This window comes from Hyla sarda, unplaced genomic scaffold (genome assembly GCF_029499605.1).
Source record: "Hyla sarda isolate aHylSar1 unplaced genomic scaffold, aHylSar1.hap1 scaffold_273, whole genome shotgun sequence".
NCBI lineage: Eukaryota > Metazoa > Chordata > Amphibia > Anura > Hylidae > Hyla > Hyla sarda.
In genome coordinates this window covers 185,582-202,850 of record NW_026609429.1, presented here as the reverse complement: position 1 = coordinate 202,850, position 17,269 = coordinate 185,582, and the positions used below count along the sequence as shown (strand labels likewise).

The window sequence follows — 17,269 nt, the reverse complement described above, 5'->3', positions numbered from 1 at the left end:
ACTCATCCTCAACCGTTTTTCTCCCAAATCTGTTCCTCCCACTCCTGTTTCCGGCTCCTCGGACGTCTTCTCGGTCAAGGAGATTTTGGCTGCCAAAAAGGTCAGAGGAAAAAATTTTTTTTTAGTAGACTGGGAGGGTTGTGGTCCTGAAGAGAGATCCTGGGAACCTGAGGACAACATCCTTGACAAAAGTCTGCTCCTCAGGTTCTCAGGCTCCAAGAAGAGGGGGAGACCCAAGGGGGGGGGTACTGTTACGCCGAGCGCTCCGGGTTCCCGCTCCTCCCCGGAGCGCTCGCTTCACCTCCTCCGCTGCAGCGCCCCGGTCACGTCCTCTGACCCGGGGCGCTGCGATCCTGCTGCTAGCCGGGATGCGATTCGCGATGCGGGTAGCGCCCGCTCGCGATGCGCACCCCGGCTCTCCTACCTGACTCGCTCCCCGTCTGTTCTGTCCCGGCGCGCGCGGCCCCGCTCCCTAGGGCGCGCGCGCGCCGGGTCTCTGCGATTTAAAGGGCCACTGCGCCGCTGATTGGCGCAGTGGTTCCAATTAGAGTTATCACCTGTGCACTCCCTATATTACCTCACTTCCCTTGCACTCCCTTGCCGGATCTTGTTGCCTTAGTGCCAGTGAAAGCGTTCCTTGTGTGTCCCTTGCCAGTGTTTCCAGACCTTCTGCCGTTGCCCCTGACTACGATCCTTGCTGCCTGCCCCGACCTTCTGCTACGTCCGACCTTGCTTCTGCCTACTCCCTTGTACCGCGCCTATCTTCAGCAGCCAGAGAGGTGAGCCGTTGCTAGTGGATACGACCTGGTCACTACCGCCGCAGCAAGACCATCCCGCTTTGCGGCGGGCTCTGGTGAAAACCAGTAGTGGCTTAGAACCGGTCCACTAGCACGGTCCACGCCAATCCCTCTCTGGCACAGAGGGTCCACTACCTGCCAGCCGGCATCGTGACATGCATGCAATGAACGGGCAACCTTGTCAAAACAGTGCCTCATGATGTTCATTCCTAAAATAAATTCAGCTGCATGCTGATCGCTAACATTAGTAACAATAACACCCTGTCCTTGAAGAACATGACTCCCGACCTGCACCGTGGGCTCCCAGTAGCCATGTCTGGGTACTGGTTTCCCATTTCCCGCGACCACCCTAAAATCTACATCATCTGGTTCACATAACCTTTCAGGCCCCCAATATTTATAAAACACCCCTTGAGGAATTGTAGACACTTGGGACCCGGTATCTATCAAGGCCTCTAGCTACAATTTTCACATACGGGCAAGGGACAACATACATTGAGAAACCTGTCTTAGTGCTGGTTAATTCTGGACCTTCAATAGTTACTCCTGAGGTGCGGTCCTCAACCCCAGGGGACGCCCGTTTAAAGCCCAGCATTGACTCTTCCAGTGTGCCGTTTTATTGCAAAAACTACAAACAGGCTGCTGAATCCCAGGTGGTCTTACAGGGGGAGCATTGGGCCAAGGAACAGGACGAGGAGCAGGCCTTTTAGGTGTAAGCGTATCGGGCCTGGAAGGCTCAGACCTGCCCACCATCTCTTTGAAAGCTTTAGTCAAATGCTCTATGTCCTGTTGTACATTCTGTAGGTCAGCGGTCCAGGGACTAGTGGGGGTAGGTGCAGGAATAGGTGGTGATGGGGGTACTGGTTGTACCTAGGCTTCTGGGGCCTCAGCAGAAGGGGCACTAACTTCCTCTGCGTCAGGCCCTGACTCAATAACCTTGATAGCCTTTTAAAGGCTGGAAAAGGCATATCGGGATTCTGCACCGCCAGCATCCTAAGTTGGGCCTTATGCCATTTTTTCTGTGCCCCATCTATGAACCGGTCCATCAGCACATCAGCCACAGCATATGCCCGAAGAGTCTCACCTGGCTTTTGACGTCGCTCAAATAGTCTTAGACGTACCTCAGAGGGGGAGTGAGACTCAAACACTTGGTAAAGCCCCTCGAAGATTTTCTCCACTGTAGCCTTGTCGGCTGCCGGCCAGGTGCGTACCTCCTCCAGTGCAGGCCCCTGTAGCTGTCCCGTAAGCAACTGCACCTGCTGGTTAGGGGGGGGGGGGAAGAAAAAAAAATTTAAATACTTTGTATCTTCTCTTTGAAATCCCTCAACATAAAGGGATCCCCATTGTAGTTTGGGAGAACTGGATTCCCCAAAAAGACAGGTGCGGCAACTGGAGCTCCTGAGATGAATGAAGAAGCTGGAAATGAATCAGCTTGATCTTGTCTTGCTTGCGGTGGCGGCCCCACTGATGAGACCACCGGAGCACCACCATCTTGCTGGGCAGGTGGTGGAGCTGGAACAGGGCCCGGAGGTGGCATTGGTGCTGCAGGATCTGACATCCTGATTTATAGTACTGTCCCTTTAAATGAAGCTCGGAAGCGTAGGTTCCTTTAAGAGACGCAGCTGTTCTTTAATCTGGAACTTGAGAGCGTAGATCTCGAAATTGAGAGTGCTGATCTGTAAATTGAGTGCGTTGAGCTGGAACTTGAGTGCGATGATCGGGAGTTGGAGTGAGTCCAGACAAGATCTTAGCTTAGAGATCTGGTACTTCAGGGTTTTATACTGTGCTGGGTCTTTAAGGCTTTCAGTCCTCTGCAACACTCTGCGTTTCTTTGCTGTTCTGACTGTGCTTTTCTACAGGTCTTCTATTTGAGGCTCCGCCAAGATGGCCGCCGCGGCTCTGGAGACCTCGGTGGGCAGAGTTTCAGGATCGCGCGTGGGAAGGCCCTCCGCTTGTTTTAACCCCTTCTGATGTGAATCGCAACTCCGCTGTACTTTGCGCCTCCTCCCTTACTTTTCGTGCGCATTTTTTGCACAAGGTACCATAAGCACAGTCCCGTACTTTTGAATGCGATTCACAGTACATGAAAACAGTTCTTTATATGGGGGAGTACTCTGTTAACCGTGGCAACAGCTGTAGGCACACACCCGTATCCTGTTCGTAAGATGCCAAAAAGCTAAGTGGTAGCCTGGGGTTGTAGGGTATATGGGGTGTAGCTGTGCGGTAACTAAAGGGTGCTTGTTTAACCCTTATGACTCGTGACGCCAGGGTGAGGCCTCTGTATATGCTTGTCCTATCGCCACCCATCCCAAGAACAATAGGGAGGTATAATAAATGATTGTTCACAACCGGAGGTTTTCAGAAAACTGTCGGAACTTTTATGCAACATTAAACAGGGACAGTCTATTTGGAGTTTGACAGTTGGTTGGGACCTCGTGAGTTTCTAGAGCTTAGAAAAGGAATAAGTTCTGTTCCGCTGGATTTTAGGGATTGATATTAGGTCCAGTAGTCACACTAGCTTTAGCGGGGATTGATATCGTAACTCAGGATTAGATTCAGGCTGAGGCTGGCAGGCTTTAGGCCTAAGCTTGCCTTGAAGGATATAACAGGTCTGCTCAGTCTGGTGATCTGGAAACAAGAGATATGCTGCTTGCTTTGCAGCTAAGGAGCAAGAGAGCGACCATTGGCTGCAGCTCCCTTATATGGGCAGGGGCTGGCCTTAAGCTCACTGGTCCATACCATCTGTCAATCACTTTACAAGGGATTATGGTCCAACCATGTGACCACACATGAGACCTCCAAAGGTCCTTCGACACCTTACTAGAGTTAACATGAATCATGTGACCTAAGTTCCTGCGACACTCTATAGCTAATTAAATATACAATTATTTATACATATAAATGTGGTAGCCCTTGGGGGGGGTGTTGGTAGTGGGGGTATTGTTTCGGTAAATGAGGGGTTAATGTTGACCCTATAGTTCGTGACGCCAGGCTGAGGGCTAGTATGCTGAGACGATTCTCCGGCCTATCGCCGCCCTTCCCAGTAACGATAGGTGCATAAGAATAAAGACTGAAGGTCCACAAGGTAGTTGAATTTGAACTTGCATAAACTTTACTTAACGGCTTGCGGTACATCCACAGAGTAGAAACAGTCTCAATCAAACAGTCTCCATATACCTCAATGACTGACAGATGTTGCAGACCTTGACTTTAGACAATAGTCTCTGAATTCAGGGTATATTGCGAAGATCCGTCTGGATTTAGGGGATAGATAAGGTCCGGTGTTCTTGCAGAGTGTTTAGGGATTGATACACTCACAATTTGGAATAGAACAGCCGTCGCCACAAGGCTAAGGCCTAGACTCACTGATGACAGCAGCGCAGATCCTTTCTCATCAACAGCCAGGAACCAAGAGAGGGATTAATGGCCGCCGCGCCCTTATATGGGCAGGGGCAGGGCCGTTTTGATTGGTCCAGCCATCTGTCACTCACCGTCACAAAGGAAATGAGTGCATTACGTCACAAGGGCCTCCAAAGGTCCTCAAGCAGAAATACCATAGAGTTCACCTGATTACGTGACCCGCAGGTCCTTCTACGCTTCTCACAGGTAATTAACTATTTATATACATTTTATACAGTTAAACTTCCACAAATAAGGAGCATAAGACTAGAGCAATGACTATAGGGGTAAGAGGTGATTAGGAGTGGACTATACAAAAGGACCCCGACGTCCTAGGGACTCTGGCTATGGGGACCCATAAACAAAGGTACCGGATAGGATTCGGTACCGGGACACCACATAAACATCACAAAATTGCATAAGAAAGAGGCGACTAGGGGCTATCCCACCAGAAGGACCCTACTGGAACAAAGTAACTATGACTTTGGGGACCACCACACAAGGTACGGTATGCAATACGGTACCGGGACACCACAATGGTATTTATGAAGATTATATGGTTGGTTAGGGTTTGTTCAGTATAGTTTAATGTTATGTAAATTGTCAGTGCTTTAACAAATACTCCGCACAATGCACTAATTACATCTTAATCTTCATTAAAAGTAATTTTATATATATATATATTTTTTTTTAATCCTAACAGTTTTCTCAGAATTAGAAAAGGAGATTATCCTAATGCAGTGGGACCACAATTCTGCATTTGATTTAATTAAAAGCCAGTAAAGGAGGATCCAGCAGCAGCAGAGGCTTCTGGATGAGAACTTAAGGAAGCTGGAGGAGAAACAAAAAAAGAGGGTGCAAAAGATGCTGGACCTCCAAAAAAAAGTTAAAGGAGTCGCCTTAGAGGCGTGTTTGTTATTTTTTGGTTTACATACAATTGTTAGAAAAATGTTATTTGGTTAAAACTTGTGCTTTCTTTTTTTTTTTTTTATATTGTTATGTTTTTCACCAATACATAGAACTGCAGGTAAACGTAATCTAGAAAATGAATGCAGCTCTGATTCATCTCAGTCGAAAATTAGATCCGTTAGGTTCATGAAAAATGTACAGCAATCAGGTTTGGTTGTCTTGGTGAACACCTAGTGCCTTCTCAACATACTACAAACTCTGCTATGCTGTATGACAGCGTCGGTGTTCAAATAATTAAATAGGATGTCCAATTATTAGAAAAAGCAATAAAAAAAGATAAATTCATAGATACATAAATAAATAAAATCATATATACAAATATATTTAAATACATTTATCAATAAACTAATAAATAAATTAATTCATCAATGATTAAAAACTGAAATTAATTCATCAACAAATTTAAAAATAAAGACATTCATCCATGATTACAAAAAATAAATTCATAGATATATACAAAAAAAATACATATATGTATATAGAATAATTAGTTAAATAACAACGGTTTTATTGGAGGCAGAGCCAAGGAGATGGATGGACAAGGGACCCTTCAGCACCCAGAACCGACGGCGGAGGCCAAGAAGTCGCCGCCGATCCAGAACATTCATTTTAATGAATGTGAGTTCGTCCACGGAGTCTGTTGAGAGACTGGTCCGCTTGTCTGTGTCCACTCCACCTGCCGCGCTGAATGTCCGCTCAGACAGTATGCTGAAGGAGGGGCAAGACAGTAACTCCAGCCCATACTGAGCAAGCTCGCGGCAGGTGTCCAGCCTGGCAACCCAGTAGTCCATGGGGTTGTCAGTGCTCATGCTGTCGGAAGCACCAACGGACCCCATGTAGTCTGCCACCATGCGGGCCAGCTGCTGGCTCTCACTCCTGACCAGGCCTAGACTCCTGGACATCAACAGACTCTTCCTCCTCTTCGTCCTGGTCTTTGTGAAGCAGTTTTGCCTCCTCTTGCTCCTCCAAGGCACTCTCGCCAGCCTCGAGCAGGCGATTTAGTGCCCTGTCCAGCAGGAACATTATGGGGAGCACGTCATTGAGGCCAACATGCTCCCCGCTGACCATCTTGGTCGCCTGCTCAAATGGGGCCAACAGGTGGCAGATCTGCTGTATCTGCCACACTCCAAATAAGTGATGTAGGGGAGCTGGTGTGATGGCCCTGGATTGCCTTGTTCTAACAGGTACTCCCTCACTGCCCTTCGCTGCTCCCACAACCTCCACAGCATGTGGAGGGTGGAGTTCCACCACGTCACCCTGTCCACAATCAGCCTGTGAGGGGGCAGGCTGTTGTTCAGCTGCAGTTTGGACAGGGATGTAGCAGCTGTTGGGGAGCGTCGGAAGTGGCTGGCAATCCTCCGTACCCTTTGCACCATGTCACCCAACCTTGAATATGTGTGCAGGAACTTCGGTAGCACAAGGCTGAAGACATGTGCCAGGCAGGGCATATGGGTGAGACTGCCTGCATGGAGGGCGGCGAGTAGGTTGCTGCCGTTGTCACAGACAACCATATCTGCTTCTATCCCGCGGGGTGTCAGCCACTTCTGGACCTGAACCTGTAGTGCGACCAGAACATCAGGTCCGGTGTGTCTTTGTTCCCCTAAGCTCCCAACCTGGAGCACGGCCTGGCAGCGCACGTGCCCTACACTTGCATAGCTACGGGGATGCTTGCTGGGGGGCTCAGCAGCTGTGCCTTGAAGGGAAACCCAATGGGCAGTAAAACTAAGATATCGTCCCTGCCCATGTCTGCTGGTCCAACCATCCATTGTCAGATGCACCCTATCGCTGACAGCATGATCCAGCGAAAGTGATACATTCTGAACAATGTGATGGTGTAGGGCAGGGACGCCGGTCCTCGCGAAGAAATGGTGGCTGGGGACATGCCATCTGGGTTGGGCCTGCTCCAACATCTGCCTGAATGGATTGCTGTCCACAAGATTGAAGGGCAGCAGATGTTGGGCGGTAACCCTTGCCAGGAGCCCATTGAGTGAATGCACGTGCTGGTCCCCGGGGGGTAGGGGGCTGTGCGTTCAAACGCATCGGCAACCGACTGCTGGCACCAGACGGCAGTGGAGGCAGAGGTCTGGCTGCCGGTACCAGTACCTCTATGAGAGGGAGTGGTGGAGTGGAAATGCATGGCTGGAAGGGGTTGGGGTGTCTGCTACCAGGTTGAAGTAAGCCCAAACAGGTGACTTAAGCACCGACCTCATCTTAGATGGGGTGGTGCTGACTTGCACCTGTTCTGGCTCAGTGCGCACAGGTGGAGCTGGCTCCTGCTGCCATTACCAGTGGAGCCCCTGACGATGGTCTCCCTGGTGACCTGGCACACCATTTCTCTAGGGTGCCTACCTTCCTTGTCACTGCTGCTGTGAACTGACAAGGTGGGTGGCACCCATTCTAGATCACCCTTCGCCCCCTGATATGTCAGACCCAAGGCCAAACTGTGGTGGATGGAGGGGAACAGCAGACGTGGATTTCCTGACCTGGCTCCGCTGTCCCCTCGCTGATGCCTGGGTGTGACTAGGTGTGGGGGTTCGTTCACTAAAACCACCTGCACCAGTTGGAAGGGATGTCACTGGGGTACTGACAGCCGTTACCCCCTCCTCCTCCATCATCCTTTCCATAAGGTCCTGAGCATCAGCATTGAAATGGAGATCAGCCTGATGCAGGACCTCCCCAAGAGGCCCCTCTCACTGTCGCTGTCAAACAGGAGAAGGCTAGATTCTTAGGGGCTGGTCCTAAAAGAAACAGAGTGCTGCTGCTGCTCGGAGCCGGGCAGAGGAATCTGTGGCACTGGCTTGTGCCCCGAGAGCCGCTACTTCCTTGGCATCCTGTGAGGAAATGGGGAGGCTGCCACCACCAAAAAGATCCCTAATGAGGCGGACGCCCCTGCCACCTGCGCCCGACCCTCTAGAGGAGCTGCCCCGTGCTGGCAGTGGTCAACCCCTACTGCCCCTGCTCCCTGAACGGCCACGTGAACTACTCAGAGTAGCAGTGGGGAAAACTTTATTGGGATGGGGACTCTGGGGCAAAAATTACCTAACAAAAGACGCAGACACTGAAGAAGACACTAACACTAAAAACTAACACTAATAAACTTTTGTTTTTTTTACTCACCAAAGACAATTACACGGAAACAGACGCAGACACTACTAACTACACCAACTAAACGATTAACACAGACAATAAACTAAAACACTAAAACACACCTAAAGCCTACATTATATTATACCTAAACTTACTAACTCTATACCCTACACTAGAACCTATCTGCTAAGCTAACCTATCTAAAACTATCTAATTCAATGGATAATTTGCTTTTAATAAAGCACCTGAAAGCAGATGGACAGTATTCAAGCTCCTTTCACAAAAACCACAACATGAAACTGCAAAGGGACCGCTGCTGGGAGGAATCGCATACAGTGAAGGGGCGGGATACTTTCCTATTGGTTGCTAAGGATGTTGATAACTTCTGAAAACTGTATCTGCATCCTTCTCATTGGCCCACAAGCTAAAAGAAGGGAGGGATTAGTGTTCTTAAAGTGACGATATTCGTGCTATATTCACAATATTCGGGAAATTGTGAAGTTGTGATGTTCGCGATAAAAATTTGCATTGCGAATATTTGCGCGCAACATTACTTGACACTAGGCATTCTGGCCTGGCAGACTAGGTGCTGCTTAACTGGGGCCACTCTTGTGGTAGCAACCTGGGGTCTCCTGTGCAGCTAAAATCCGCTTTCACATCCAGGAGTGGGGTAAGGGTGAAAACTTAGACTTCATTCCCTAGTTTGCCGAAAAGCCAAACTGGTAAATAGCCCAGGGGGTTCACACCTGTTAGGGCATTACATGTCTTATGTCATATTTAAACGGAAGCACATAAAAATGGTTCTAGAAAGACCCAGTCCCCAATCCTTTCTCTGGCTATGAGAAGGATATCCTGTCTGAAGAGGAGGAGGTCAGTCAGAAGTAGAGTAGAGGAGTAGTGTGTATACAGAGCCGGCACGGCATGGGCTTTATTCCCAGTGAAGATGACTAAAACCTGGGAATTACCAGTTCTTTCCAAGATTAGAGGTAAAGAGAACCAATTCAGTCAGCAAGGATAAGTTTGCACACGGGCCTTAATGCATTCGGGGATGTGTTAAGGTCTTCAAGCTGAGCCTGGTCCTCCAGAGGATCTATAGTGGCTACGACTGTCTATTTCCTGCAGTTGGGCACTGTAGATAATCTGTGGAACTACAAGTGACAGCAGGATCCATAGGTTAAATAGGCTGATCTGGATGAACATCTTTTCTTCATCCTTACGGCTAAGTTTCCACTTGGTTTTTTTTCTTGCAATTTTTTGAGCCAGAGTCAGCAGTGGATCCTTAAGGGAGGAGAAGGGTAAGTCCTTCCCTTATATGTCCTATTCCTTTTGAATACACTTCTGGCTTTGGCTCAAAAACTGCAGTGGTAGATCTCCAAAAACTGCCATAAACAAAACCAAGTGGAAACCTAGCCTACAAACAACGTTACTACAGAAAAAAAATCCTCGAAATATTTCTATTCAATGTCTGTTCATTATTCTCAGCTCTGAGACTTATTATTTTTAATATATTTTCCTTGATGGTGGATGTTGTTAGAACCTGTGGTAATATAATCTCCAGGGGCCCCTTCCCTCAGGATGTCAGGATTAGATATATACAGGACACAATCTCCTAACTCATTGTTATTCTCAGAATACAGAGCAGACGTTCTACTGGTTACAGAATATCTCTACTGTGTTTTATCTCGACGAGCCGTAGAATCAGGTCCATCCTGTCCTCTTACCGTAATATGAAGACTGACATTACATCTAAATAAATTATAAAAACTCTACTAGAATCAAGAACATTTCCAGGTCCAGGTCAAAGATTTACTCCAAAGACCATCTAAGATCTGCTCAGAAATGTCTCCTCAATCCAACGCTCTACAAGACACCGCCATGACACATGAAGCCAACTCCACAGCGGTCACGGAGTTCCTTATCCTGGGGTTCCCGGCCCTGAATGTTTGCAAGTTCCCTTTCTTCTCTATTGTTCTCATCATGTATTGTCTGACTCTATGTGAGAACCTCTTGATCATTTTCCTGGTGTCCACAAGCCAACGTCTACGGTCCCCGATGTATTTCTTCCTTGGACATTTGGCGCTGTCAGACATCGTCCTTGTGACTTGTATTGTCCCTAAGATGCTGGATGTTATCATAAGAGAAGGGAGTGGGATACCTTACGTTGAGTGTTTAGCCCAATTTTACATTTATGGGGGCACAGTCTGTGCGGAGTGTTTCTTGCTCACAGCCATGTCCTATGACCGGTACTTGGCCATCTGTAGACCTCTACATTATACGTCACTGATGAGCGTCCAGCTTAGATACGGCCTGGTCCTCTCCTCCTGGGTGCTCAGCTTTATGTTGGTGCTTATCACACTTGTACTGTTATGTCACTTAGACTTCTGTGGACCAAATGTTATTAACCATTTCTTCTGTGAATTTGCTCCTCTTTTAGAACTTTCTTGTTCAGACACAACCGCTGTGGGTATAGACATGATTGTCCTTTCCTTTCCATTGGTCCTGTTACCTTTCTTATTAACAATCCTGTCATATATCTGTATTTTTGTCACTATTTTTGGAATTTCCTCCACCTCCGGCCGTCAAAAATCTTTCTCTACGTGTAGCTCTCACTTGGTGGTGGTTTCCGTCTATTATGGGTCCATGCTCATCATCTACATGGTCCCATACAGAGGACACTCCCTGAGTATTAATAAGTTTATTTCCCTGGTCTACATTGTCCTCACCCCCCTCCTGAACCCTGTGATCTACAGTCTAAGGAACCAGGAGATTCAGGCCTCTGTGAGGAAACATCTGAAGGTTCCATAGTTGGATGCACTTACCTGGGGACATTGTGTAACCCCACTGAAGAGATGGCAGTATGTATCCAATCTCTAAATTGTAGGACTCCTGCTCCACTTGAGCGCCTCTCTATAATCTTTAGGCTGCATTTCCACTTGGCCATTGTTTGGGATATCTAGCACTGCAGTTTTTGAGCCAAAGTCAGAGGTGGATCCAGTAGGAAGGAGATGTTTAAAGGGGTACTCCGCTTTAAAACATTTTTTTCTTAAATCAACTGGTGCCAGAAAGTTATACAGATTTGTAAATTACTTCTATTTAAAAATCTTAATCCTTCCAGTACTTATCAGCTGCTGTATAATACAGAGGAAATTCTTTTCTTTTTGAATTTCCTTTCAGTCTGACCACAGTGCTCTCTGCTGACACCTCTGTCTATTTTAGGAACTGTCCAGAGCAGGATCAATTCCCCATAGCAAACCTATCGCGCTCTGGACAGTTCCTGACTTGGACAGAGGTGTTAGCAGAGAGCACTGTGGTCAAATAGAAAGGAAATTCAAAAAGAAAAGAACTTCCTGTGGAACATACAGCAGCTGATAAGTACAGGAAGGATTAAGATTTTTAAATAGAAGTCATTTACAAATCTGTTTAACTTTCTGGCACCAGTTGAATAAAAAAATAATAATTCCAGCGGAGTACCCCTTTAAGTCCTTCCTTTATATTTCCTATTCCTTTTGACTACACTCTTGGCTTTGGCTTAAAAACTTCAGTTTCAGATATTCCAAAAAATGGCCAAGTGGAAACCAAGCCTTAGAGGGGTTGTCCACTGACTAAATAGTATTTATACCATGTGCACATGATGACAGAAGATTGTTTGGGACTGAAACACATGAACCGTGGTTCTTAATCACTAAAATGTGTATCCTTCATCAGGTAAAATGGTCTGAGAATTCCTTTCAATTCAGATTCACCTTCTTCGGCACGAGCCATAACAGAAAAACTGCGGAGTGTGAACCCAAAGTTCTTCTTATATCTTGGAGAAGGAAGAGATGTGAAGGTTTATTTCATTATAATCAATAAAGCAACAAATCAGTAACAGAAATCCAATAACATCGTCATTCTGTTTCGTTGTCTCTTTATTTACTTGTCACGCACAGAGGAAGCTGCGGTTTAATTTATTTGCTAAATAACTTGTCAGCTTTGCTGTGTAGCCTGGGACTGTAACAATCTCTCCTGGCCAGGCTCTGCCTGCTGCGCTCTTCTTAGTTAAGAGTTACAGACCCGGGCCAATAAGCAGCTAAAGAGGGTATTTAATTCCTTCTCAGCCTTTCAGCTTTGTCTTGTTTTCAGCTTTGATCTGGATTTAGTCCTGTCTGTGTCTGTTCACACTTGCTGCCAACACCTCCAGGCTGTGTCATTCAGTCACTATATGGTCTCCTCATGCTGCCAACCCCTCCACGCTGTGTCATTCAGTCACTATATGGTCTCCTCATGCTGCCAACCCCTCCACGCTGTGTCATTCAGCCACTATATGGTCTCCTCATGCTGCCAACACCTCCACGTTGTGTCATTCAGCCACTATATGGTCTCCTCATGCTGGCAACACCTCCACGCTGTGTCATTCAGCCACTATATGGTCTCCTCATGCTGCCAACACCTCCACGTTGTGTCATTCAGCCACTATATGGTCTCCTCATGCTGCCAACATGTCCACGCTGTGTCATTCAGCCACTATATGGTCTCCTCATGCTGCCAACACCTCCACGCTGTGTCATTCAGCCACTATATGGTCTCCTCATGCTGCCAACACCTCCACGCTGTGTCATTCAGCCACTATATGGTCTCCTCATGCTGCCAACACCTCCACGCTGTGTCATTCAGCCACTATATGGTCTCCTCATGCTGCCAACACCTCCACGCTGTGTCATTCAGCCACTATATGGTCTCCTCATGCTGCCAACACCTCCACGTTGTGTCTTTCATCCACTATATGGTGTCCTCATGCAGCCAACATCTCCATGCTGTGTCAATCAGCCACTATATGGTCTCCTCATGCTGCCAACACCTCCACGCTGTGCCATTCAGTAACTATATGGTCTCCTCATGCTGCCAACACCTCCACGCTGTGTCATTCAGCCACTATATGGTCTCCTCATGCTGCCAACACCTCCACGCTGTGTCATTCAGCCACTATATGGTCTCCTCATGCTGCCAACACCTCCACGCTGTGTAATTCAGCCACTATATGGTCTCCTCATGCTGCCAACACCTCTACGCTGTGTCATTCAGCCACTATATGGTCTCCTCATGCTGCCAACACCTCCACGCTGTGTCATTCAGCCACTATATGGTCTCCTCATGCTGCCAACACCTCCACGTTGTGTCATTCAGCCACTATATGGTCTTCTCATGCAGCCAACACCTCCACGCTGTGTTATTCAGCCACTATATGGTCTCCTCATGCTGCCAACCCCTCCACGCTGTGTCATTCAGTCACTATATGGTCTCCTCATGCTGCCAACCCCTCCACGCTGTGTCATTCAGCCACTATATGGTCTCCTCATGCTGCCAACCCCTCCACGCTGTGTCATTCAGTCACTATATGGTCTCCTCATGCTGCCAACCCCTCCACGCTGTGTCATTCAGCCACTATATGGTTTCCTCATGCTGCCAACACCTCCACGCTGTGTCATTCAGCCACTATATGGTCTCCTCATGCTGCCAACACCTCCACGCTGTGTCATTCAGCCACTATATGGTCTCCTCATGCTGCCAACACCTCCACGCTGTGTCATTCAGCCACTATATGGTGTCCTCATGCTGCCAACACCTCCACGCTGTGTCATTCATCCACTATATGGTCTCCTCATGCTGCCAACACCTCCACGTTGTGTCATTCAGCCACTATATGGTCTCCTCATGCTGCCAACATGTCCACGCTGTGTCATTCAGCCACTATATGGTCTCCTCATGCTGCCAACACCTCCACGCTGTGTCATTCAGCCACTATATGGTCTCCTCATGCTGCCAACACCTCCACGCTGTGTCATTCAGCCACTATATGGTCTCCTCATGCTGCCAACACCTCCACGCTGTGTCATTCATTCACTATATGGTGTCCTCATGCAGCCAACATCTCCATGCTGTGTCAATCAGCCACTATATGGTCTCCTCATGCTGCCAACACCTCCACGCTGTGCCATTCAGTCACTATATGGTCTCCTCATGCTGCCAACACCTCCACGCTGTGTCATTCAGCCACTATATGGTCTCCTTATGCTGCCAACACCTCCACGCTGTGTCATTCAGCCACTATATGGTCTCCTCATGCTGCCAACACCTCCACGCTGTGTAATTCAGCCACTATATGGTCTCCTCATGCTGCCAACACCTCTACGCTGTGTCATTCAGCCACTATATGGTGTCCTCATGCTGCCAACACCTCCACGCTGTGTCATTCAACCACTATATGGTCTCCTCATGCTGCCAACAACTCCACGTTGTGTCATTCAGCCACTATATGGTCTTCTCATGCAGCCAACACCACCTCCACGCTGTGTTATTCAGCCACTATATGGTCTCCTCATGCTGCTAACACCTGCACGCTGTGTCATTCAGTCACTATATGGTCTCCTCATGCTGCCAACACCACCACACTGTGTCATTCATCCACTATATGGTCTCCTCAAGCTGCCAACACCTCCACGCTGTGTCATGCAGTCACTATATGGTCTCCTCATGCTGCCAACACCTCCACGCTGTGTCATTCAGCCACTATATGGTCTCCTCATGCTGCCAACACCTCCACGCTTTGTCATTCAGCCACTATATGGTCTCCTCATGCTGCCAACACCTCCACACTGTGTCATTCAGCCACTATATGGTCTCCTCATGCTGCCAACACCTCCACGCTTTGTCATTCAGTCACTATATGGTCTCCTCATGCAGCCAACACCTCCACGCTGTGTCATTCAGCCACTATATGGTCTCCTCATGCTGCCAACATGTCCACGCTGTGTCATTCAGCCACTATATGGTCTCCTCATGCTGCCAACACCTCCACGCTGTGTCATTCAGTCACTATATGGTCCCCTCATGCAGCCAACACCTCCACGCTGTGTCATTCAGTCACTATATGATGTCCTCATGCTGCCAACACCTCCACGCTGTGTCATTCATCCACTATATGGTCTCCTCATGCAGCCAACACCTCCACGCTGTGCCATTCAGACACTATATGGTCTCCTCATGCTGCCAACACCTTCACACTGTGTCATTCAGTCACTATATGATGTCCTCATGCTGTCAACACCTCCACGCTGTCATTCATCCACTATATGGTCTCCTCATGCTGCCAACACCTCCACGCTGTGTCATTCATCCACTATATGGTCTCCTCATGCTGCCAACACCTCCACGCTGTGTTATTCAGACACTATATGGTCTCCTAATGCTGCCAACACCTCCACGCTGTGTCATTCATCCACTATATGGTGTCCTCATGCAGCCAACATCTCCATGCTGTGTCATTCATCCACTATATGGTCTCCTCATGCTGCCAACACCTTCACGCTTTGTCATTCAGCCACTATATGGTCTCTTCATGCTGCCAACACCTCCACGCTGTCATTCATCCACTATATGGTATCCTCATGCTGCCAAAACCTCCACGCTGTGTCATTCAGCCGCTATATGGTCTCATGATGCTGCCAACACCTCCATGCTGTGTCATTCAGTCACTATATGATCTCCTCATGCTGCCAACACCTCCACGCTGTGTCATTCAGCCACTATATGGTATCCTCATGCTGCCAACACCTCCGCGCTGTGTCATTCAGTCACTATATGATCTCCTCATGCTGCCAACACCTCCACCCTGTGTCATTCAGCCACTATATGGTCTCCTCATGCTGCCAACACCTCCACGCTGTGTCATTCAGTCACTATATGGTCTCCTCATGCTGCCAACACCTCCACGCTGTGTCATTTAGCCACTATATGGTCTCCTCATGCTGCCAACACCTCCACGCTGTGTCATTCAGCCACTATATGGTCTCCTCATGCTGCCAACACCTCCACGCTGTGTCATTCAGCCACTATATGGTCTCCTCATGCTGCCAACACCTCCACGCTGTGTCATTCAGCCACTATATGGTCTCCTCATGCTGCCAACACCTCCACGTTGTGTCTTTCATCCACTATATGGTGTCCTCATGCAGCCAACATCTCCATGCTGTGTCAATCAGCCACTATATGGTCTCCTCATGCTGCCAACACCTCCACGCTGTGCCATTCAGTAACTATATGGTCTCCTCATGCTGCCAACACCTCCACGCTGTGTCATTCAGCCACTATATGGTCTCCTCATGCTGCCAACACCTCCACGCTGTGTCATTCAGCCACTATATGGTCTCCTCATGCTGCCAACACCTCCACGCTGTGTAATTCAGCCACTATATGGTCTCCTCATGCTGCCAACACCTCTACGCTGTGTCATTCAGCCACTATATGGTCTCCTCATGCTGCCAACACCTCCACGCTGTGTCATTCAGCCACTATATGGTCTCCTCATGCTGCCAACACCTCCACGTTGTGTCATTCAGCCACTATATGGTCTTCTCATGCAGCCAACACCTCCACGCTGTGTTATTCAGCCACTATATGGTCTCCTCATGCTGCCAACCCCTCCACACTGTGTCATTCAGTCACTATATGGTCTCCTCATGCTGCCAACCCCTCCACGCTGTGTCATTCAGCCACTATATGGTCTCCTCACGCTGCCAACCCCTCCACGCTGTGTCATTCAGTCACTATATGGTCTCCTCATGCTGCCAACCCCTCCACGCTGTGTCATTCAGCCACTATATGGTTTCCTCATGCTGCCAACACCTCCACGCTGTGTCATTCAGCCACTATATGGTCTCCTCATGCTGCCAACACCTCCACGCTGTGTCATTCAGCCACTATATGGTCTCCTCATGCTGCCAACACCTCCACGCTGTGTCATTCAGCCACTATATGGTGTCCTCATGCTGCCAACACCTCCACGCTGTGTCATTCATCCACTATATGGTCTCCTCATGCTGCCAACACCTCCACGTTGTGTCATTCAGCCACTATATGGTCTCCTCATGCTGCCAACATGTCCACGCTGTGTCATTCAGCCACTATATGGTCTCCTCATGCTGCCAACACCTCCACGCTGTGTCATTCAGCCACTATATGGTCTCCTCATGCTGCCAACA

At 48.4% G+C, this 17,269-nt stretch overlaps 1 protein-coding gene across 1 annotated transcript; it reads left to right on the top strand.

The window, feature by feature from the left end:
* Positions 1-10,424: 10,424 nt before the first annotated feature.
* Positions 10,425-11,057, top strand: LOC130325653 (olfactory receptor 6B1-like). Its single transcript, XM_056553319.1, has one exon. The coding sequence runs from the start codon at positions 10,482-10,484 to the stop codon at positions 11,055-11,057; it is 576 nt and encodes a 191-aa protein (XP_056409294.1). The 5' UTR covers positions 10,425-10,481.
* The last annotated feature ends 6,212 nt before the right edge of the window (positions 11,058-17,269 follow it).

What these genes read in the sequence shown, in the direction of transcription:
- LOC130325653 (XM_056553319.1), top strand. Translation starts at nt 10,482, where the DNA reads ATGTCCTATGACCGGTACTTGGCCATCTGTAGACCTCTACATTATACG.